Source organism: Electrona antarctica (assembly GCF_951216825.1).
Source record: "Electrona antarctica genome assembly, chromosome: 17".
In the NCBI taxonomy this organism is placed as follows: Eukaryota; Metazoa; Chordata; class Actinopteri; order Myctophiformes; family Myctophidae; genus Electrona; species Electrona antarctica.
The window spans coordinates 6,014,758-6,037,578 of NC_136798.1; the positions used below are offsets into that span (position 1 = coordinate 6,014,758).

Consider the following 22,821-nt stretch of genomic DNA (forward strand, 5'->3'; position numbering starts at 1 on the left):
TGAAAGTTAAACAGAAACAGATTTGTTTTGTTTTGTTTTGTTTTTGTGTGAATTAATCGAAGGCTTTATTCTCCCGATTGTTGTTGCCACACTGTCACACTGAATCACACCAGAACTTAGCCTCGTTCCCAGCCTTCACTCATCTGTGAAGAGAATAGCCTGGTCATGACATAATGCAGAGTGTCTATAGGGGCGGGTCTCCCAGGCGTACGTATTTCCCCCGGAAACGATCTTTTTCGACCAATCATGACACTCATTCACGGAGAATGTAAACAGATTTGTAGAGCGTCAACTGGGCGGTACTTCCGCCAAATTCCGGTACCTCCATGTAGACACTCAACCGGCTAGGTCTTGCCAACTATAAAGAATGCACTCAGTATAGTGCATACCTCCACCAGCGCTAAGCAACCGTCAAGACAGTCTTATTATATGGCGGCATTTCCACATTAGAATATTATTTAACCTTTATTGTCTCCACCAGGCCGAAGGCATGGGGAGAGAGTATGTTTTGCACTCCGTGTGTGTGTGTGTCCGTCTGTGTAAACTAATCTCCGGCTAATCTCCATTTCCAGAACGGCCTGTTATAGCGCCGCCAGGAGGCCGACTTTTGAAAAACATATATTTTTTTACATTACTCCTCCAGATTCAGTCCAAAAATCCCGCAAATCGTTGCACACTATCTCTATAGTCATGTGTTCAAGCCGGATCTGTCCGATATTTCATATTCCATCCTAATTGGCTAACATTGACTTTCAAAGTTTGCAGGATCGGCCCCGTTTTGAACAAAAAGCCTCAAATCATGAACACAGCGTGCAATTTACGTGAAATCTTTCACGGACTTTCCTACTAGTTTAATCTTGCACTAGCCCTTGATTGTGACCGTGTACTATGATCTTTTTGATCCAAAGGTTCATCACCAGTTTGAGGCAGCTCCCTGGTCAGCCCCTCCAAGTTTCACGATGATCTGCCCGTCTGTTTTCGATGTTGACCTTGATTGTGACCTTGGCCTTTGACCTTATCAACCAATCATCTGTTTGAGGCAGGCTACTGATCTTTCCCTCCAAATGGAATGAAAACACAGCCATCTGTTCTCCAGATATTTAGAGACAAACAAACGTAATGGGGTGGAAACATAACCCTTATCTGACTCCGTGGGAGGAGGTAACAACAACTCCACAAAATGAACAACGTAAAGTAGAAATCATGATCACAGAAAAGAAGAGAGAGTTTCCCTGTTTGCAGTAGATCTACTATTTTATATATATATGAAAGTGGTTAATTCACATTTTAATGTTAAGTATCTGGAGATGTAACAATGTACTGTATTTCTGCAGGAGACTGACAATAATAGTGTCTCTCCCAGGTTGTTCTTAGTAGCATCTTAGTTAATATCCCATCTCTTGGGAGTAATTAAACCTCATTTGGGAGATATTTATTTTTCAAATCTTTTGATCCAATTAATTCATGTGTTTGGTGTGTGTGTGTGTGTGTGTGTGCGTGTTTGTTTCCGTCCCCTAAGACCTCAATATGCGTGCGTGCGTGCGTGCGTGCGTGCGTGCGTGCGTGCGTGCGTGCGTGCGTGCGTGCGTGCGTGCGTGCGTGCGTGCGTGCGTGCGCGGCCTTAACCTCTTCCCATCAGGCTGTAGTGCTGTGTGTGGCGACATGAACAATCAGCATCCCCACCATAACCTTCTCATTCTCTCTCATTCTCTCTCTCACACACACACACACACACTCACACACACACACACTCACACACACACACACACACACACACACACACTCACACACACACACACACACACACACACACACACAGTCGCAGTGTACAAGTACAGTGTACAAGTGTAGGGCGGCTGTGGCTCAGGAGGTATGCAGGTCGTCCAATGATCCATGGGTCGGCGGTTCGAATCCCGGCTCCTCCTGTCTACATGTCGAAGTGTCCTTGGGCAAGACACTGAACCCCAAATTGCTCCCGATGTGCTGGTTGGTACCTTGCATGGCTTCCGCCGCAATCGGTGTATGAATGTGTGTCTGAATGGGTGAATGTAATGCACAATCTATGTAAAGCGCCTTGGATAAAGGCGCTATATAAATGCACCATTTATATAAATGCACCATTTACAAAACCTTCTGGAGAGGTGACACTGCTCCCCTACAGTGAATGACTAAACGGTGAATATTACCCCAGTGTGGGGGCGGGGCGCCTGGTGTCTCAGCCATAGCACACCATATTGCTGATGTTAGGCGGAAACGTTGTATCTCCATAAATAATTCATGCTTTGTCCACATTAATGCCTTATTCTTCTTTGTCATATCATGACATTGTCACACAAAAGTGTGAGCTTTTAGATCTGCTACTTTATTGCCACTATACCTTTCAAAGGTTTCGCTTATAATAACATGCCTAAAATAGGGATGCCAGGGATGGGGAGGATGTTTCCTGAAAAGTAATGGTTTGGGACATGCAAGGTTTCCGCCTGACAGCATGCACCTTTTGAGGGCGAGAACCCGTGTTCACATCCAACCCCCGTCTTGTCTCTTAACTCTTATAGCGCCATTGCCGTTGATTAATGCCAATTGAAGCCTAATTTTGATACTAACGCTTAACACCATTGCCGTTGATTAATGGCAATTGCGCTTTTATAGTGCATTCGATCGATCGAGCCATAATGCTACTTACGTTAGCCGGTTAGCTAGCTATGTTGTTAGCACAGCACTGGATCGTCCATCTTAGATCGTCGTCGCCATAATAATCCATTTATATAATTGATATAGTACAGTATAGTATAGACAGTCCATCCATTCATCTTCAACCGCTTATCCGGAGTCACTGATACAGAGTCAGTTTCAGCAGAGAACTCCAAACATTCCTTTCCTGAGCAACACTAGCCACTTCCTTCCTGGGGAATCCTGAGGTGTTCCAAGCCAAGTGTGGAGGTGTATTCCCCCCCATCTGGTCCTTGGTCTGCCACGGGGTCTCCTCCCTGGAGATGTATTCCCCCCCATCTGGTCCTTGGTCTGCCACGGGGTCTCCTCCCTGGAGGTGTATTCCCCCCTTCTGGTCCTTCAAATCAAATCAAATCAAATTTTATTTATAGAGCACATTTACAAAGACCAGAAGGTCAACCAAAGTGCTGTACATGAACATATAACAAGCATACAATCAACACAAACAATATAGTAAAACAACATTGAAGCAACACAAGCATTTAGACAGGGCAACTAGGTCAAGCAACATTGAATGCCAGGGAGAAAAGATGTGTTTTAAGCAAAGATTTAAAAGCCTCTAAGGAGCGGGCAGACTTAATATATAGGGGTAAACAGTTCCAGAGTTTGGGGCCGGCCACTGAAAAAGCACGGTCGCCTCTGGACCTGTAATTAGAATTTGGCACGGTCAGGAGCCGCTGGTCAGCTGACCTCAGGGCCCTGGCTGGGGAGTATGGGTCCATTAGGACCGATAGATACAGGGGGGCCAAACCATTAAGGGCTTTATAAACAAATAATAAAATCTTAAAATCAATTCGGAATTTCACAGGTAGCCAGTGGAGTGAGGCAAGGATGGGAGTGATATGATCACGCCTCCTCGTACCAGTGAGGAGGCGAGCGGCGGCATTTTGTACAAGCTGCAGGCGTCTAAGGGCAGACTGGTCCATGCCTATATATAGCGCATTGCAATAATCGAGCCTAGAAAAAATAAAGGCATGGATGACCCTCTCAAGGTCAGGTCGGGAGAGATAGCCCTTAATCCTGGACACGAGCCTAAATTGATAAAAACTAGTTTTAATCACAGAGCTAATCTGTTTATTAAATTTAAGATTATTATCAAATATCACACCCAGATTTTTTATCGATGAGTGGATGTTAGCACTGAGGGGTCCTAAGGTGGCAAGGGAAGGGGACTGTTGACCCAAAATAATGACCTCAGTCTTACTCTCGTTGAGGGTGAGAAAATTATTATGCATCCAACTTTTAATGTCGGAGAGACAATTAAGGAGTGGCTGAAAGGGGTCTGTGAGCAGGTTAATTGTACTTAACGGTAGATAAAGCTGTACATCGTCAGCATAGAAATGAAAAGAGACATTATGTCTCTTAATAATGGCTCCTAGGGGCAGCATATATAACAAAAATAGAATAGGCCCTAGGATAGAGCCCTGGGGAACCCCGCAGGAAAGGGGGGCGATGCGTGAAGAGTATTCCCCGAGCCTGACAGCGAGACTCCTGTTAGTCAGGTAGGATCTAAACCACTGTAGAGCAGTACCGGTGATACCAACGCTGTGCTCCAACCTAGAGAGCAGGATGCTATGATCGACGGTGTCAAACGCGCCTGTCAGGTCCAGGAGGACCAGGGCAGCCGGACTACCTGAGTCAGCAGTTAAAATCAAGTCGTTAAAAACTCTGAGTAAGGCCGATTCGGTGCTGTGACCAGGTTTAAAACCAGACTGAAATGTGTCGTGGATACCATGGGTGGTTAAAAATACTTGTAGCTGCGTGTAAACTACTTTTTCAAGGACTTTGGATAAAAATGGGAGATGGGAGATAGGTCGGAAATTAGCAAGGACGGAGGGGTCTAAGTTGTTCTTTTTAAGAAGAGGTTTGATAGTGGCGTGTTTAAAATTAGCCGGGACTGTACCCAACTTCAGGCAGGAGTTTATTATTAATGTAATGCTGGGACCAACAGAACTAAAAACATCTTTCAATAAAGATGAGGGGATGCTGTCTGAGGGGCTATTAGTTGGTCGCAGAGCGTTGACAATAACAGTGAGTGCAGTTAAGGAGACAGGCTTGAAATGAGTGAGGGTAGCAGCGGGCGTGGATAGGGCTGGCACCGGGGCAGGTGAGTGGGCAGATCTGAGTGTAGTAATTTTATCTAGAAAGAAATCAAGGAAGTTGTCACAGAGAGTAAGTGAGGGCACAACCGGGGATGTATTTATATAGTACATCCCCATTGGTCTGCCACGGGGTGTGGAGGTGTATTCCCCCCATCTGGTCCTTGGTCTGCCACGGGGTCTCCTCCCTGGAGATGTATTCCCCCCATCTGGTCCTTGGTCTGTCACGGGGTCTCCTCCCTGGAGATGTATTCCCCCCTATCTGGTCCTTGGTCTGCCACGGGGTCTCCTCCCTGGAGATGTATTCCCCCCATCTGGTCCTTGGTCTGTCACGGGGTCTCCTCCCTGGAGATGTATTCCCCCCTATCTGGTCCTTGGTCTGCCACGGGGTCTCCTCCCTGGAGATGTATTCCCCCCATCTGGTCCTTGGTCTGTCACGGGGTCTCCTCCCTGGAGATGTATTCCCCCCTATCTGGTCCTTGGTCTGCCACGGGGTCTCCTCCCTGGAGGTGTATTCCCCCCCATCTGGTCCTTGGTCTGTCACGGGGTCTCCTCCCTGGAGGTGTATTCCCCCCTTCTGGTCCTTGGTCTGCCACGGGGTCTCCTCCCTGGAGATGTATACCCCCCCATCTGGTCCTTGGTCTGCCACGGGGTGTCCTCCCTGGAGGTGTATTCCCCCCATCTGGTCCTTGGTCTGCCACGGGGTGTCCTCCCTGGAGGTGTATACCCCCCATCTGGTCCTTGGTCTGCCACGGGGTGTCCTCCCTGGAGGTGTATACCCCCCATCTGGTCCTTGGTCTGCCACAGGGTGTGGAGGTGTATACCCCCCATCTGGTCCTTGGTCTGCCACGGGGTGTCCTCCCTGGAGGTGTATACCCCCCCATCTGGTCCTTGGTCTGCCACGGGGTGTCCTCCCTGGAGGTGTATACCCCCCCATCTGGTCCTTGGTCTGCCACGGGGTGTCCTCCCTGGAGGTGTATACCCCCCCATCTGGTCCTTGGTCTGCCACGGGGTGTCCTCCCTGGAGGTGTATACCCCCCCATCTGGTCCTTGGTCTGCCACGGGGTGTCCTCCCTGGAGGTGTATACCCCCCCATCTGGTCCTTGGTCTGCCACGGGGTGTCCTCCCTGGAGGTGTATACCCCCCCATCTGGTCCTTGGTCTGCCACGGGGTGTCCTCCCTGGAGGTGTATACCCCCCCATCTGGTCCTTGGTCTGCCACGGGGTCTCCTCCCTGGAGGTGTATACCCCCCCATCTGGTCCTTGGTCTGCCACGGGGTCTCCTCCCTGGAGGTGTATACCCCCCCATCTGGTCCTTGGTCTGCCACGGGGTCTCCTCCCTGGAGGTGTATACCCCCCCATCTGGTCCTTGGTCTGCCACGGGGTCTCCTCCCTGGAGGTGTATACCCCCCCATCTGGTCCTTGGTCTGCCACGGGGTCTCCTCCCTGGAGGTGTATACCCCCCCATCTGGTCCTTGGTCTGCCACGGGGTGTGGAGGTGTATACCCCCCCATCTGGTCCTTGGTCTGCCACGGGGTGTGGAGGTGTATACCCCCCCATCTGGTCCTTGGTCTGCCACGGGGTGTGGAGGTGTATACCCCCCCATCTGGTCCTTGGTCTGCCACAGGGTCTCCTCCCTGTGAGACCTGCAGTGAGGGCCTCCCTAGGTGAAGGAGCAGCAGTTCTACTGTGATTCTCTCGCGGGTGACTGAACTTCTCTAAGGGAGATGCCAGCCGCTTGTATCAGCACCGCAACCGTATTCTTTCGGTCACGACACACATAATATAATGACCACAGGTGAGAGTGGGAATGAAGATTGCTCGGTAGACCGAGAGCTTTGCCTTCTGGCTCAGCTCTCTTTTCATCACAACAGTGCGGCACAGGGACAGTATTGCATAATGTTGAATATTATCCTCTGCATTCCCCCAGATTTTATGGCTTATATAATGATGATCATAATGCACCTTCTTGGCTGAAATGAGAGATCTTGTGAGGTCATTATGAATCTAGCGTGCCTTGGGGACTCCTCGCTGTCCCCTGAGGGCTGCTAAATGTATCACCTTGTTGTTTTCCCCTCATGGGTTCTGTGCTGTTTTTGTGTCCACATCTGCTGCGACTAAGTTTGTGTGTAATGTTTGTCTGCCACGCGGGAGTGCCTCGTGCGAGAGACGGAAAGAGAGAAAGATTGAAAGAAGTATAGAGAGAGAAGAAAGGCATGAATGAAGACAATGAATGAGAGAGAGAGTATGCTGGCAGAGGCTTCCAACCCACATAGCTACCAGTTTGGCCTGACATTGGGCACAATGGGCAGAGATCCATACTAACCGATATAGGATTCTCCGCACCCAATGCGTTTCCACATCATGTCCCATCTAATCAAATCAGGCTAATGACAATGGATTGTCACTGTCAGTCATTGAACATCTCTTGCTGCAGGTCTGGGTCGAGGCTGGTGTGTCCTCCCATGTTGTGTCCTCCCTGCGGTGACCTCTCTGGCGCTGTGACCCGTCTTTAACCCATTTTGACCTGAGATCAGATTCTAAAAATGTCTTCTACATCCTCAGTCGTTCTTCGATTTTTCAAAAATAGCAGACCTACAAACTCGTAGCGCGCCACTTGTAGGTCTGCTATTTTTCAATAGCTAAAGCATAACACCAAAAGGGGTTCCCGCTCAAAATGGGTTAAGCACGAGATTGACGCACACTGGCAAATGAAAGGACAAAAAAACAAACAAAAGTGTACAGTGTACAAACCAGTTAGGACCAGTTAGGACTGGTTCAGAAACCGCAAGGGGTGGTGTGTGTGTGTGTGTGTGTGGGGGGGGGGGGGGGGTACGAGAATTGAGGATGAAAAGACGAGAGAGACAGAAAGAAAGGATGAAATAAACCAGAAGCTAGAGAGAGAGATGGAGGGAAAAGCATGGGAGAGTGGGAAGAAGAATGATGGAAATGTAGACAAGTACACATGTTTAATCAAACAAATATGGAAGAGATGGAAAGAGAGACAAAGAAATGAGAGGCGTACAGACATAAGAGAAAGACAGACACTGTGAGAGAAAGATATCTGAGAGAAAGACAGACACTGTGAGACAAAGATATCTGAGAGAAAGACGGATACTGTGAGACAAAGACACAGTATCTGAGGGAAAGAGAGATGAGAAAGACGGATACAGTTGAGTACTATAGAGAAATGCATATCAGAGAGAATGACATATGCAGTGTATATGTGTATACTATATCCTTATTAGTCAGAATCAAGAGGAGAGAGACCTCTCTTACTCAGACCAGTATAATGTTGTGGTTTTGAATGACTAATGTGCAGTGCATACCAGTAAATACCATTAAATAGGAACCAGGGCCCAGTGTGCGTGCGTGCGTGTGTGTGTGTGAGAGAGAACAAGACAAAGATTCTGTGTTTCGCATGTGTGTGTGGGTGTTTATGTGAAAGAGTCTCTGACTATTAGTGGGTTAGAGGTAGAATTTTTGAAAGAGAGCGTGTGTACTTATGTAAATGTGTGTGCGTGTACTTGCGTGCGTGTGTGCGTGCGGTTTAGTACAGAGGTTGGAGCAGAACTGAGCCATCCAACCCACATATTGACGTGCACAGTCGTGCGCACGCGCATGCACACGCTCAGGATCAGTATGTTCTCTAGCTGGCAGACAGAACACTGCATACTCAGCCATTGTTTCCCCACAATGACGTTTGTCTCGATCCTTTCTCTCTCCTCACTTCCCCTCTCCATCCTCTTCCTCTCTCTCTCCTCACTTCCCCTCTCCATCCTCTTCCTCTCTCTCTCCTCACTTCCCCTCTCCATCCTCTTCCTCCCTCTCTCCTCACTTCCCCTCTCCATCCTCTTCCTCTGTCTTCTCCCTCGTTCCCTAAACTAAACCCCATACCCCCCTGTCTGTTCTTCCCATTTTGCCGCCCTTTCCTCGCTCCCTCCATCTCTCCCTCCGCTTGCTGTCTTCTCTGTCTCCCCCATCCTCCTAGCTGGCCTCTGCTCCCTCCATCTTTGCTTTTATTTCTCTCCATTTTTATCAACCCCCCCTACTCTCCTTCTCCCCTCTCTCTCTTCGAGTCTGTTCTCCCTCTCTCTCTTTCTCTCTTTATATATAAATCTGTGCCACCTTGCCTTTTTTGCTAACTGTTAATAAAGTATTAAATCAATCTCTCTCTCTCGCTCTCTGTCTCCTTCCTTCCGTCTCTCCCTCTCATCTGCAGTTTGACATTAACCAGCTGTCGACCTCAGTGAATGTAAGCCAGAGCCTCAGTCCCATCCACAAGCCTCTGGAGTCTCCAGGGAGCAGCGGCGGCTGCAGCAACAGCAGCCGCGGGAGCAGCGTGGCGGGCGCGGCCGTCGGCGTTGCCGTGGAGCAGTCGCCGGTAGACCGCTCCAAGTGCTTCTTTCCCGACGAATCAGAGCCGCTGCTGCGCTGCGACTCCACCTCCAGCAAAGACTCCGCCCTCAGCCGGACTGGCTCCTTCATTACCAAAGGTGAGCAAGGATGGGAACGTGTTCCTTCCATGTCCGGCCGGGGAAACCCCCCCCCCCCCCCCATCCCCCCCCCCCCCCCCCCCGTCAGGTGAAAAGAAGCAGGTTGGACTCCTCATGCATAGAAGGAAGCATGAGGTCAGTCCGCTGCCCCCCCCAGGTTGGCAGAGGAAGTGTAGCGCCCAGGATTACATTAGATAATTGACACTGGGTGAAATAAAATGGGTTGCAAAATCGTGGGATTTAAAAAAATCACACCCGTGTGAACTGAGTGGTGTAAGGTCTGTCTGACGTAATGAAATCATGTCTGACGTAATGAAATCACACCCGGGTGTGATTTCATTACCTGGCTTTGTTTGTGCAGAAAAAATGAGCATGGTGGCTATGTTCACCCTGTTCACCCGGGTGTGATTTCATTACGTCATTACAACATGATGAACATAGCAACCATGCTCATTTTTTCTGCACAAAAAAGCCAGTTGTAGGAGTGGTTTACACCACTCAAAAATCTGGTGTTAATTTAACACTTCCAGTGATTTTTTTTTCTCCAGAATAAAGGCGCTAAAGTGCCCAGCAGATGAGGCAGATTTTACTCTGAAAAGTCCCGCCTTCCATTTCCTTGTGCACATAGTGCACAACAATGCACAAGGTCAACACGGAAACAGTGATTTAGCGAGGGATTGTCTTTACTATTATCCTACACAAACGGATCATACTGTAAGAGATCACTGTACAATGTATCATTCTGCTCATTCAGCCGACCCCAATCTACAAAAACATCCACAGTGTTAATTTAAGTGTACAATGGGTTCGTTCCATTTGTACACTCTCAGAGTTATAGATCCTTAAGGGTCCATTTGGGCCCCTAGTGGGTCCCGGACCGAACAGTGCTTTAGCATATTATAGTGTATAGTGTAGCATAATATATCACCTGGGTACTCATTGTTACACGGGGGTTACGCAACTGAGGTTGTCGGTACCGACTACCGACGGCTACGGTATGTTCAATGCCTGGATGGTCATTTATTTATGACATACACATTGCCTTATTTAGTCAAAAAGACACAGAGAAAACATTCAAAGTTTGAACAAGGCAGTAACTGTCGCGGCCATATTCGATATGTTGAGTTCCTTCCGGTTTCCGCAGTGAGGTCACTCGGGGTGACAGTTCAGCACACTTTGCCACGTTATAGTAGCTAACGTTGACTGATACTGCCGTATTAGCCCAAGGTTTGATATCAGTTATCACTCTCTCTGTCCTTTTATCACTCCCCTCACCCAGGGCAAATACAATCTGGGTATGTGATAGAGTATAGCATACTGTATTAGTGAGTAGGCAATGCAATAATCTTAGGTATTGATTCTTTGATAGCTTTCATGGTATAATTAAATTGAGCAAGTGAAATAATGTAAGCGAGAGCAGCATTCGCTGCTGTTGCATTAGCCTGGAACTCACCTATGCTTTTTATGGCATAGGCAGCTCCCGGCTAACCTGACTCCGCCAGATGGGGCAGCAGCGAGTACACTGGGTTCCCCCCTCCTGCTCCCATCTGGGAACTCTCATGCAGACTTGATGCCCGGCCACAAAACGGCCTGGCCAATCAGCAGCAGCTATCCCGCCTCTAGCTGCTGCTGATTGGCCAGGCCGTTTTGTGGCCGGGCATCAAGTCTGCCTGAGAGTTCCCAGATGGGAGCAGGAGGGGGGACTCTCTGCTGCCCCATCTGGCGGCGTCAGGTTAGCTCCCGGCAGGATCCGCCGGGAGAAACTATGTGCAGCTGCGCGACATGAGACTAATTACTTAGAGCGACAGAGAGAGAGAGAGGAGTGTGTGTGTCAATTTAACAAAGGTGCAGACGATCAGAAATCAGCAGAGAGTGAGCGATGTTTACGCTACTCTATGCCGAATTGAAGTGGACTCGGACCCAGACTTTTTTTTTCCTCCCTGGGAATAAAAACGTCTGGGTTTCCGAGGCTACTGTTGCATTAACATTGGGCCCTGCATGGCAGACAAACAGCTGGGCCCTGTTTGTCTGCCAAAACAGGGCCCATCCATGTGTGTGTTATAGACTGCACCTGTTGTCGAGCAGATGGACAGTGCCTGCAATGACGGCTATCTGTGATCTGTAAATGACTGCTGTAAAAAAACAATTTATGACGTACACCTCAAGTATAACTAAAAGTCTATATATTTGTCACTCCTTTAAGTCAAAACCAACAAGGACAAGCACACCCGTCCACTCCCCCTAAACACTCGCCACATTTACCAGGGGCCTCCTGGGATCGAAGACCTGACAGACAGCCTTGAAAGAAGCCATTTGCAGTGACTTACATTCAGAACATGCCAGAAGTTTATATAATCCTCCATTTTAAAATCGCCTGCACTCCAAGGCCCCTGCTGAGACTTACTGTAGAGAGAGGCTTGTGTAGATGTGTTTATAACAAGATATTAGGGATTTGTAACAACAGAGTTACATTTACAACACAGCACTGCGCTGATATGCCGTGTAGGGTCAAGAGAGTACAGTCGCTACACGTTTTCATTCCAGGAAAACACAACACACTACACTTAATTATTTACGTCCCCGTCCCTGGATGAAGGTGTGTTAATTAGTGACGTCACCTGGTATTGCGTTAACTAGAAATGCAAGCCTTCCCCTCAGCCCTCCAATGACACATGATGATTGGACACTGCTTTAAGTGATGCTAGGCAGTGTTGCCCTTGTATAAGGTGTGTGTTTAGGGCCCCCTTCTGGAAGCACATTGAGTCACACCTTTAGTAGCATGAGAGGAACATGAAGGCCAGTGGTGAAGACATCTCTTTAAAGCAGTAGCTTTCAACACTTGTCACGTTAAGGTTCATTAATTATTCGGCATTTGAGCCACGGACCACCATTTGAAGAAATTGTATAGAGGATATGGATGTGACATCATCATCATACCCGGACGTTATGCAGGAATGTCTACTGTGTGGCAAAATCTACTTTCTGGCCTTGACAGCCCAACATCCAAACAGAAAAGTCCTCTCATCGCATTAAACGACTTTAAACACATTAAATTAACTTTGCCACTCAATCTGCCATTCACTTTATGCATGCGCATACCCTCTATTGATGTTGGTACTGTAGTAGGAGACATAACAGACAAACGTTGATCAAAATAACAGTTCTTCTCCATTCTCTAATGTTGTAGACTTCTTCTAAATTAAGTAATGCAGATTGGTAATGGTTAGTAATGGTTGGTTTTATTTTACACTCCAGAGTTAAATATCTATAAGGGTCCCCCTCAAGGACTCTGCACTGGTGGTCTCCGGACCACCGGTTGAGCACCACTGATTTAAAGCATCATCGTCCCTTCCCTCCCCCCCACCCTGCAGAGAAAAAGGACACGGTGCTGAGGCAGGTGCGCCTGGACCCCTGCGACCTGCAGCCCATCTTCGACGACATGCAGCACATCCTGAACCCCGACGAGCTGCACACCATCGAGGAGATCCCCGCCGCCGAGGACAAGCTGGACCGCCTGTTTGAGATCGCCGGTGTGAAGAGCCAGGAGGCCAGCCAGACCCTGCTCGACTCCGTCTACTGTCACCTCCCCGACCTGTTATAGTTGGCGGTGAGGAGGAAAGAGTTAGGAGGAAAGAGTCAAGTCGATTAAAGATGGGCTGCTTCTTGCATAATCCGCAAAACATTCTGGGATCAAAAGACCAAGAGATGTCTCATTCTCCAATTGATATTTCTCTCCTTCTGTTTTCCTTTTGGTCAAAAAAAATCAACCCTCCCCACCCCCCCCCACCCCTTGTCTAAGGAAGACCAAATGAATCTCGGTGGGGCCTCCCACAACCCTCGTAGGCTGACCAGGCTGACCAACCTGACACCTCAGTCCTCTTTACCATCCCACATCCCTATCACATTGCCTTCTGGATATCCAATATCACTCTTTCAGCTCTTCGATTCTCTACATGAGGCCTGGGTACCCTGGCTGGGTACATTTTAAGTATAGATGAGGAATTGGGTTCATTGTGCAATTTTTAAGGGTCTCATTTCAAATGGCTCTGCATCCATTTGGGGGGGATGTTCATTCAGCTAATGTCCATTGCACACACACACACACACACACACACACACACACACACACACACACACACACACACACACACACACACACACACACACACACACACACACACACACACACACACACACACACACACACACACACACACACACACGCGCGATAGCACCCTCTAAATTGTTGCTATTTTGTTAGTAAAAGACTGGGTATACTGTAGGTATCAACACTATTCTTGCACATTCTTGGAAGATGAATCAAATACACCTCAACTAAGTTCACACCATATAAATTATATATATATAATATATATATATATATGTCACAGTACGATTGGAAAACCAGTCGGATTGAAAAAGGTGACTTGAGCCACGAGAGGCACCGCCGAGCGAGCTAAAGGGAGCGAGTCTCCGTGCTGAGCGTTGCGAAGTCACCTTCAATCGACTCAGCGCCGTCCAAGCGCTGGGCACAGAATCGTAAATCATCGTCGTCCCCCTACTCGATACCTACACGATGACGGGGGGGGGAGCACTCCTTTTTCAATCATACTGTAACATTTCGTCATGTGCCTGATGTTGTAAAATCGCTATTTACCAATCCAACAACCCCTCCACTCACTCTTCTGTATCTTTGCTGCTTACGTCAGTCTCTTTGCTCCATAGCTTGTAACCACTCGGCCAAACCAGCAGGGGTCAGTGGTTCTCAACTCCAGTTGTACTTGCTTGTTTCCTCCTCTGCTCTACTAGATGGGTTAATCGATATTCACCAGGTGTGCCAGGCGTGAATCAGCCCAGTGAGTTGAGAACCACCGCTCTGACCTGCCTCCCTGCAAACAAACCACACTGTATCCTGAATATCACATTAATGTTGAATATCAATTCAAATGTGAATTTAATTAATATTCAATATCAACATTGAGTATTCGTTTCGGTATTAATGTCGAACAATATGCATAATGGTATGGTATTTAAATATTAGATGGATATCGATTCATCTAATTTTGAAATATATTATTAATATTATGATATATCGCTCTGAGAGATTTTGTTTAAATGCCACAAACAATAGCAGACTATCAGGGGTGCAATGCTCTACTATACATCTACTGCAATATTAGATTACATTTCTGATATCTGAATATTCCATTCAGATTGGAATAATCTTGTACCGAAATCGGATATATGGCGTTGCCTTGAACTCCGGTCGGAATGTTCTTTTCCCTGACGGCCTGTTTCTTTGGAGCCAAAGCTATATATCTAAAAGAAATTAAAAAAGGGATGTTTAGATACGTGGCTTTGGCAGGTTTTAACACTGACGGAACTCATGTGGACAGCACACAGTAGAATCCTCAGTGGTAATCTATCCATTTGTAACTCCCGAGAGTGTACAAAATGTAACCGCGAGTCCGTTTGTATACTCTGGAGTTGAATGAACACTCAGGATTGTACGGGGGTGTACCACACATACTGTTACCAGTAGGGGGCGCACCACACATACTGTTACCAGTAGGGGGTGCACCACACATACTGTTACCAGTAGGGGGTGTACCACACATACTGTTACCAGTAGGGGGCGTACCACACATACTGTTACCAGTAGGGGGTGTACCCTTAGAGTATATATGAATAGAGACGGCACCCGAGTTCTCCTTCCATCCACTTGCATTAAGTTGCTCAGAAGCGCATGAGGCGATTTCACTCCTCCTTCCGGTTAGGAACAGAGTGCATTCTGGGATTGATTGGGCCAAAGACATGAACGCGCTGCCATTGCACTGAAACCGCGTTCACGTGTCATCATGAACGTGCGCAATGAAGGTCAACGGACCAGCGCGTTCATGTTCTTGGCCCAGCGCTGCAATACCAAATTCGGCCACTATGTCCATTGTGCCTCAGGGTTTCCTCCGGGTGCCGTCTCTATTCATATATACTCTAAAGGTGTACCACACATACTGTTACCAGTAGGGGGTGCACCACACATACTGTTACCAGTAGGGGGTACACCACACATACTGTTACCAGTAGGGGGTGCACCACACATACTGTTACCAGTAGGGGGTGCACCACACATACTGTTACCAGTAGGGGGTACACCACACATACTGTTACCAGTAGGGGGTGTACCACACATACTGTTACCAGTAGGGGGTGTACCACATATACTGTTACCAGTAGGGGGTACACCACACATACTGTTACCAGTAGGGGGCGCACCACACATACTGTTACCAGTAGGGGGCGCACCACACATACTGTTACCAGTACGCACACTAAGTAAAGACTCACTGCTAGCGCCTCGCCTCAACAATGTAGCGTTGAAAAAGTGTTCTTGATACATTATGATGCTTCATGTCTGTGTGTTTTTTTTTATTGAGAGTGTCAAGGAGAGAGAGACGCTTGTGATTTCATGCAGGTGTATGTCGGTATACATGCTCAATGTGATACTAATATGTGTAACAATATTGATGCACTAAATTCTTTTTTTTTCTTTTTTTTTGAGAAGGATGAGTATGACCTTTTCTCATCCTCTCTCTGCCACTTCATTGACTTTGTTTCTAATACCTTTAAATGCTGTTAACTAACTTTTCAATTTGTTTGTAGGTCTTTTTCTACATTTTATTTTAATATTGTTATCATTTATGGTGTTTTTTTGTGTTTTTATTTCCTTATTACAGCAATCTACGGTATGTTTTCACGGGCATTCAGACTTTTCTTTTCCCTGCTTGGTGTGATTTTAAGAAAATAAAAGGAGAAAAAAAAGACCTTACCAGGGATGTAAGATATGCATACTCCATACCATTACTCTACTTGAAATCTGTCTCTTTGTGGTACTTGATTCAAACAAGGCAGTAAATGTAATGTACTCAATATTTGCTTCCGATTTCCACATTCTTAAAAAAAAATTATAATCAGAACAAGAAGGAACAAAAAAATAGAAAACACAACCACTACTACACGGGGCACCACCAAAAAAAAGAAAGAAAGAAAAGAAACGACTTCAAAGATGATTTTGCTCTGAAGCATGTTGGCATTGAACTATAACAAGCGAGAGCAGACGGAACTATGGAAACCGTCTTTTCTCACCAAGCCGGTCTTATCAAGCTTAACAACTCACCGATTGGCCTCGGACACTTGGGAGGAATTACTCATCCCCTGATTGAATGAGTGACGAGTGAAGATTCGATTGCACTGCTGCAAACACCGCAGAAATGAAATGGGATAATAAAAGATAATTGTCATTTTGGTGTTGTTGATGAAGATTGATGAGCTTGCTCTCTCCATGTTTCTATGGAGACACTCCTCCAAGTGCAGGACTTGAGAACTATATATTTTCTATATATATATGATTCTAAGAGGACAGGGGTGAGGTTTGAAATGCACATGCGCTCCGCCCAGTGGCGGTTTTCATTGAACTTCACACGTGTAACCAGTATGTTTACTACTATGTAACCTCTTAAAAAAAACCAATTAAAGCTCAACACGTTTGTCATAACACTGTTTTCTTAGTCATCTTTGTAACAGATTTGTATAAAGAATGGCTTGAAGCTGCAAGGTGGCTCAGTGGTAAGCTGTCACCTCACAGTGAGAAGGTCTTATAGGGCAAGATTTGAATGCTATTATATATATATATATATATATATATATATATATATACAGTTGGGTGCCACCGATATTGTCCCTTATCATTTGACCCATTTAGGCCTGACCTCAAAATTTTAAAAAAATCCTTCTAAATCCTCCAGTTTTCTGAAATAAATATTTTCACGATTTTTCAAAAATAGCAGACCTACAAGCTCGTAGCGCGCCACTCGGTGGCGCGCTATGAGCTTGTAGATCTGCTATTTTTCAATAGCTAAATTATAACAATGTTTAAAACACCAAAAGGGGTTCCCGCCCAAAATGGGTTAACTGTCCTTTTGCACAGATCACGCAAACCTCAGCAAAAAGAAAAGGACAATATCGATGGCCTCCAACTGTATATATATATATATATATATATATGGGATTCGTAGTGATGCCAATAAATAAGAACTTGAAGCATACAGTGGTATACTTGCTAATATACACTTTCAAGATTTTTAAGGAGGCCCTGATGCAGAAAATGTTGGGAACCACTGTCTTAAAGGACCTATAACATAAAATTCAACTTTTTCTATTTATTTTGTGTTTTTGTGGCTTTTGTGTTTTCTATCCCCACAAATAACCAATTTTGAACAATCAGGCTTTCATGTCATATGGGTGCTTTAATGGAAATTGCTCTCAGGAACAGCTCGACTGATTTTGTCCTCATCGTGATGTCATCAATGTCACCCTTCTTTGTATAATTCCACCTCTTCTTCAGTCTTCAGTTCCAAATTTGCATTTCCATTTTGTTTACAATGTCCACCATTGTTGATTTTCCAAGCTGGCATGGAACGGAAACAAGCCTGGTTTTATCTAGCATCAGTATTATAATGACTCAAATATTAAATAATCTGCATATCAGCATCCCCACCACCTCAGGACATTGTGGTACTGCAGCTAAAACAGTTTTCAAAGTCCAGAAAGAAAAGACAAGGACTGGTTATATCAGAGTGGTGATTGAGGCTCAAACATTAGAATTAAGTTTGAGGGACATAGACAATATGATATTAAATATTAAAAACAGTTTTAAAATGCATGTTATTTGCGCTTTAAGGTTTCCAACGCCCTGCCACCAGCCCTTCCCCTGAGCAGGATCTCTGTTTATTTTGTTTATGAATATGGGCTTATACTCCCCTGGCTTGCTCTCGTCTTCTGACTGTTGCCAGGTAATTTGATCAAGGGTGGCATAACTGGCATAACCTACTTCATTCCAATCACAACATCTCTGCAGTATCATGTTCCATAGTCAGGTGAGTGAGCGATGGAGGTCATAGCTAATACAGTTACCATACGAGTTATTCCGTGATGTGTGTGTGTGTGTGTGTGTGGGGGGAGGGTTGGGGTGTGTGTGTGTGTGTGTGTGTGTGTGTGTGTGTGTGTGTGTGTGTGTGTGTGTGTGTGTGTGTGTGTGTGTGTGTGTGTGTGTGTGTGTGTGTGTGTGTGTGTGTGTGTGTGTCCACAGTCCACCACATGAAAGGCAACACATTTAGTGATCTGTAGTGATTTGTGGCTGTTTTCCACCAAGCCACAGGGGAGTTCCTATTCAGCCAAACAGTACAGAATAAGGGACAGGGTTTGTTTCCGCGTGTTTCAGCAGGTACAATGAAAAGTCTCAAAACAATGCACAAGGTCAACACGGAAACAGTGATTTAGCGAGGGATTGTCTTTACTATTATCGTATACAAACTGTACAATTTATCACTCATGCTCATTCAGCTGCTCAGAGCTTTGGGGGAGGCTTTGAGAATTAGCTGTCTGTAAACAGGCTGCTACAACTCAAACAAATATTTATTTTATAATTTGGATGTTGAAATTGTATTGCTAATGTTTTTATTTTACACTGCTCTATTTGCACACAATGTCTTGTTTTTGGTTGTGTTTTTGTTCTGTTTAATTCGATTTGTCTTTCAGTTTTTTTGCACAGCACTTGATAAGTGCTATATAAATTGTTTCAGTAACACTTTGTGTTTGTGCAGTCTAATCTTTGCCAGAACAAAACGTCATAGTGACTTAAAGGTACATTCAGTGATTTCACTTAATTCAACTATCACTTATTTTTTCTTATTTTTTGGATAATCCTTCCTACTATAAAGTGTGCTGACCATATAAGGAGTTCCTCCCTGTCCCCAGTGAGCCCCTGGGGTCAAAAAACCCTAGTTTCGGTTTGGGCTTTGGGTGGCAAAGCTTTCATCCAATCAGGATGAGAGGTGCCTTCCTCCAATCATGATCGAGTGTGGCTGGCATTGGTGCGCGTGCTGTTGGTCTGTTGTACTTCCCCCACTGTAGAGCGTGTGCATGTGCACATCTTGTTACCGGGTGGACCGAGTTTTTTTTCCAAATCACCCTAATCACTGAATGCTCCTTTAAAATAACACTATAATGCATTATAAAATTATTATAATGGAACACATAAGAATTTTACACTATAATCCTTGCAAAAACTTAGCTTCTATAGTATTATGATACTTGACTTGATAAATCATAGGCGACAATGATTTCTAATGTTATAAAATGTTACATTAATATTTGATTCCTTTTAACTATAATTATACAGTGAAATAAGCAGATAATGCATTTATAAGAATGCTTATAGTCAGTGCATTATACTGTAGGCATGGGCTTAATAGAAAGTGTTGCCATTGCTTATGACAACAACAGTACAGCACAAACTCACCCATGTTTTGGAACATACTATATATATATATATACTGTACATACCTGCCAGGAGCAAGCTGTAAAGAAATTGTTGGTTCAGGAAGACTACCGGTATATTTGTTTATTTAACCAGATCCCCATTAGCTGATGTCTCAATGTCAGCCAAGACATTAAAATACATGAACATAAAATATGGTACAAAGAAATACTAAAAACTACAACAAAAACAATACAAAGTCGAGTATCACATAAAAAGAGATACCAACAGAAAAGGATACAACATATTCAAAAAGTAACACTATCAATCTTGCCTTTTCACACGTTGATCTTATCTATTATGCACATGGTTTCCCATGCCGTACATGGTTTCCTTGTTTGGGACTGGTTGAAGCATCATCGTTTACTAGTCATACCACCACTCTTGCTGGTCACTGGATCCCACTCTGCTCACTCCATGGTAACATCTCTCTCTTTACTCCAAAGCACACTGCTTTTTAAGGGCTGGCACCACACCCACAAACACCTGCAAACAATGACAAACAATTTGATCAGTTGACGCGTCATACCAAAGCCTACACGGGTTGTGCAGTCGACGCACTGTGATTGGCCAGTCGCTGTGATTGACAGCCTAAACCTAACCCTAACGCTCAAGGCTTAAACAATACCAATCCATTACAGGGAACAGGGTAGTAAACAAACCATTGAATCCTAAACCTCTAAATTGCTCTCAATTAGAGCAGAGCCAGGACAATAAGCCTATCTCACAGAATTTCCCCGCCCCCCTTAATACGCCCCCTTTCGGGGTTAGTGGTGATAGCGTGACGTCACTCCATAGACGCTTCATGTTAACAGAGGTAATTTAAGAAGTCTACAACTTTTGTTTTCTCAAGGTAAGGTTTGTTCTATCTGTTCGAGCTGATTTACCATATTGTTTGCTTCATAATAATATTGGTCTGTCACATTTTTACATTAGAAAATGTACTTAGATTCTCCAGAGAAAAAAACGTGTAAATGCTCATGTTAAAGTCACCACTATTTACCGGAAGTGGGCGTGAAAAACGGGCTGTGAGATAGGCCTATAGCAGAAACACAAAGCCATTTAGATTCAAAATCAGACCATGATCTGATGGTCTGAGGTTGACACTAATGGGCTTGATGGGTGGACTTAATCCCCTCAAAGGTAATCACACTTTAATCATTGACCTCCAGACCTACCTACCTCAGAGGTGACTAGATTAAGCCAGACTAATCTTAATTGCCCAGACTCTTCTTCAACAAAGATAGCGAAAGCAAACATTCTTTGTTCTGTACTCATACAATAGTATATGGTACAAAACACTGAAGTCCTTAAACCAGAAACCTAACCTTAACCTCAGTAAAACTATACCTAAACCTAACCCTAACCTATATATACCTATACCTTAACCTGCCCGGGGGCGTGGTTATAAGCACAACCCGTGCAGGAATAGTATGTAGCGTCAATGACACAGCTAGATACCAACACAGACATCACATGACACATTAAAACTCCACCTGGTTACAATTACATAGAAACTAAACAAAGAAAAGAGGACAAAATTACATTCTGGTTAACATTGGGGTGTAGGTCAAGTCTCACAGCACTTAGACTCTCTGAGGACCCCCTGCCAAAAAACAAAAACCTAAGAAAATTAAAAAATCTTGTGACACCTCTTTTCATCTTCTATCTCACTCACTCACTCTATATTTAATTCAAAAGGGCATTATTCCTCTGATCCTTCGACCATTGCCATGTCCGTCATATAGGATGTTGAACTTGCTGAGGAAGCGGTTCATGCTGTTGCAGGCCTTGGTGATGGCGCCCAGGTAGGCCATGAGGCCCACGTCATTGCACTGATCGTGGAAATCAGTCTTGAATTCTATAGTGCTGAGGACCGGCAGTCTATGGCACAGGGCGTTGGCTTCTCGCAGGATCTCGTGGCTAAATGGCACCTCTCCCGATTGCACCGCTTTGACGTAATCCAGGATGACCTTCACCCTGCTGTGAAGCATCTTGATGGCGCTGTGCTGGGCTATGAGGTGTTCGGCCACCGTCGAGTTTCCTCCTGCACCGGGGGCAGTCATGCGAGCTACGTGGTCGACTCCAATTCTCTCGGCCTCCTCCGTGGCGAGCGTGTAGGCGAGCTCGGCGAACAGCATGGTGGCCTCGCCGTTGATTATGTCAATCACGGACTCGTACACGCTAACGGGAAGGTCAGTCTGTTTGGTCAGTGGATCGAGTTTGAGGAAGAGAGGGCTGTCGATGATCTCGCACACCTGCTTGTGGACGTGGATGTCTGAATGGTCAGGCGGGCCTCCGGTGGTATACCAGCCCAGGAACTCCATGTCTTTAAAGACCTGTTTGAATTGTTCTTCCTTGGCGTAGTAATACTCCATGTCAATGTTATGTGCCTGCTGTTCGTCAGCGGGGTGGGACAGCAACTCGAAAGAGTTCATCACCTCAATGTTTCGACCCTCCTGCTTCCCGATTAGGGCTCCAATCACCTGCATTGGTCGCCCTTGCTGAGATCGGACGCGTATCCAGTGGTCCGATATGTTGAGGATGACCAGAGGGTGCAGGGCCACAGAAACACTGCCCGTTATCTCTGACGCCATTACATTGGAGGTGGCCGCCTCGCCCGAATCCGTAAGACCACTGCTTGTCACCATTGTGAGAGAATAAGAAGTAGGTTTGAATAACGTTACTAATATATTCTATGTATTTGAGTTTTACGTCATTATGCAATGATGTCATCACAACACAATGACAACATATAATTTACTCCGGGTGCCGTCTCTATTAATATATACTCTAAGGGCACGTCCCACTGGGAGGAGACCCCGGGGCAGACCAAGACACAGTTGAAGGAAACACATAGACTCACTGGCCTTGGAACGTCTTGGGTTCCCCCAGGAGGAAGTCACAAAATGTTGCTCTGGAGAGGGAAGTCTGGAACACTCTGGTGGAGCTGTTGCCCCCGCGACCCGACTACGGATAAGCGGTTGAAGATGGATGGATGGATGGAGAATGAGATAGAGAGATATAGATAGAGAGAGAGAGAGTCCTGTCGTACCCCGTTCATTTAAGGTTCAAGTGGTTATAAGAAATCCACAACGTTAATTGGAAAGTATTCTATTCTA

At 45.7% G+C, this 22,821-nt stretch overlaps 2 protein-coding genes across 2 annotated transcripts in view; one reads left to right on the plus strand and one right to left on the minus strand.

Moving 5' to 3' along the window:
* The window catches only part of tnfrsf21 (tumor necrosis factor receptor superfamily, member 21), a 68,733-nt gene extending 55,308 nt beyond the window's left edge, over positions 1–13,425 (plus strand). Inside the window, exons 5-6 of the mRNA XM_079526116.1 lie at positions 9,051–9,324; positions 12,696–13,425. Coding sequence (XP_079382242.1) covers positions 9,051–9,324; positions 12,696–12,925 — 504 coding nt within the window. The 3' untranslated portion in view covers positions 12,926–13,425. The remainder of the gene's footprint in view (positions 1–9,050; positions 9,325–12,695) is intronic.
* Positions 13,426–21,393: 7,968 nt separating this feature from the next.
* Positions 21,394–22,308, minus strand: LOC306940584 (COP9 signalosome complex subunit 6-like; the record flags this gene model as incomplete). Its single annotated transcript, XM_079525681.1, has 1 exon — positions 21,394–22,308. The coding sequence occupies exon 1, from the start codon at positions 22,294–22,296 to the stop codon at positions 21,394–21,396; it is 903 nt and encodes a 300-aa protein (XP_079381807.1). The 5' UTR covers positions 22,297–22,308.
* Positions 22,309–22,821: the final 513 nt, after the last annotated feature.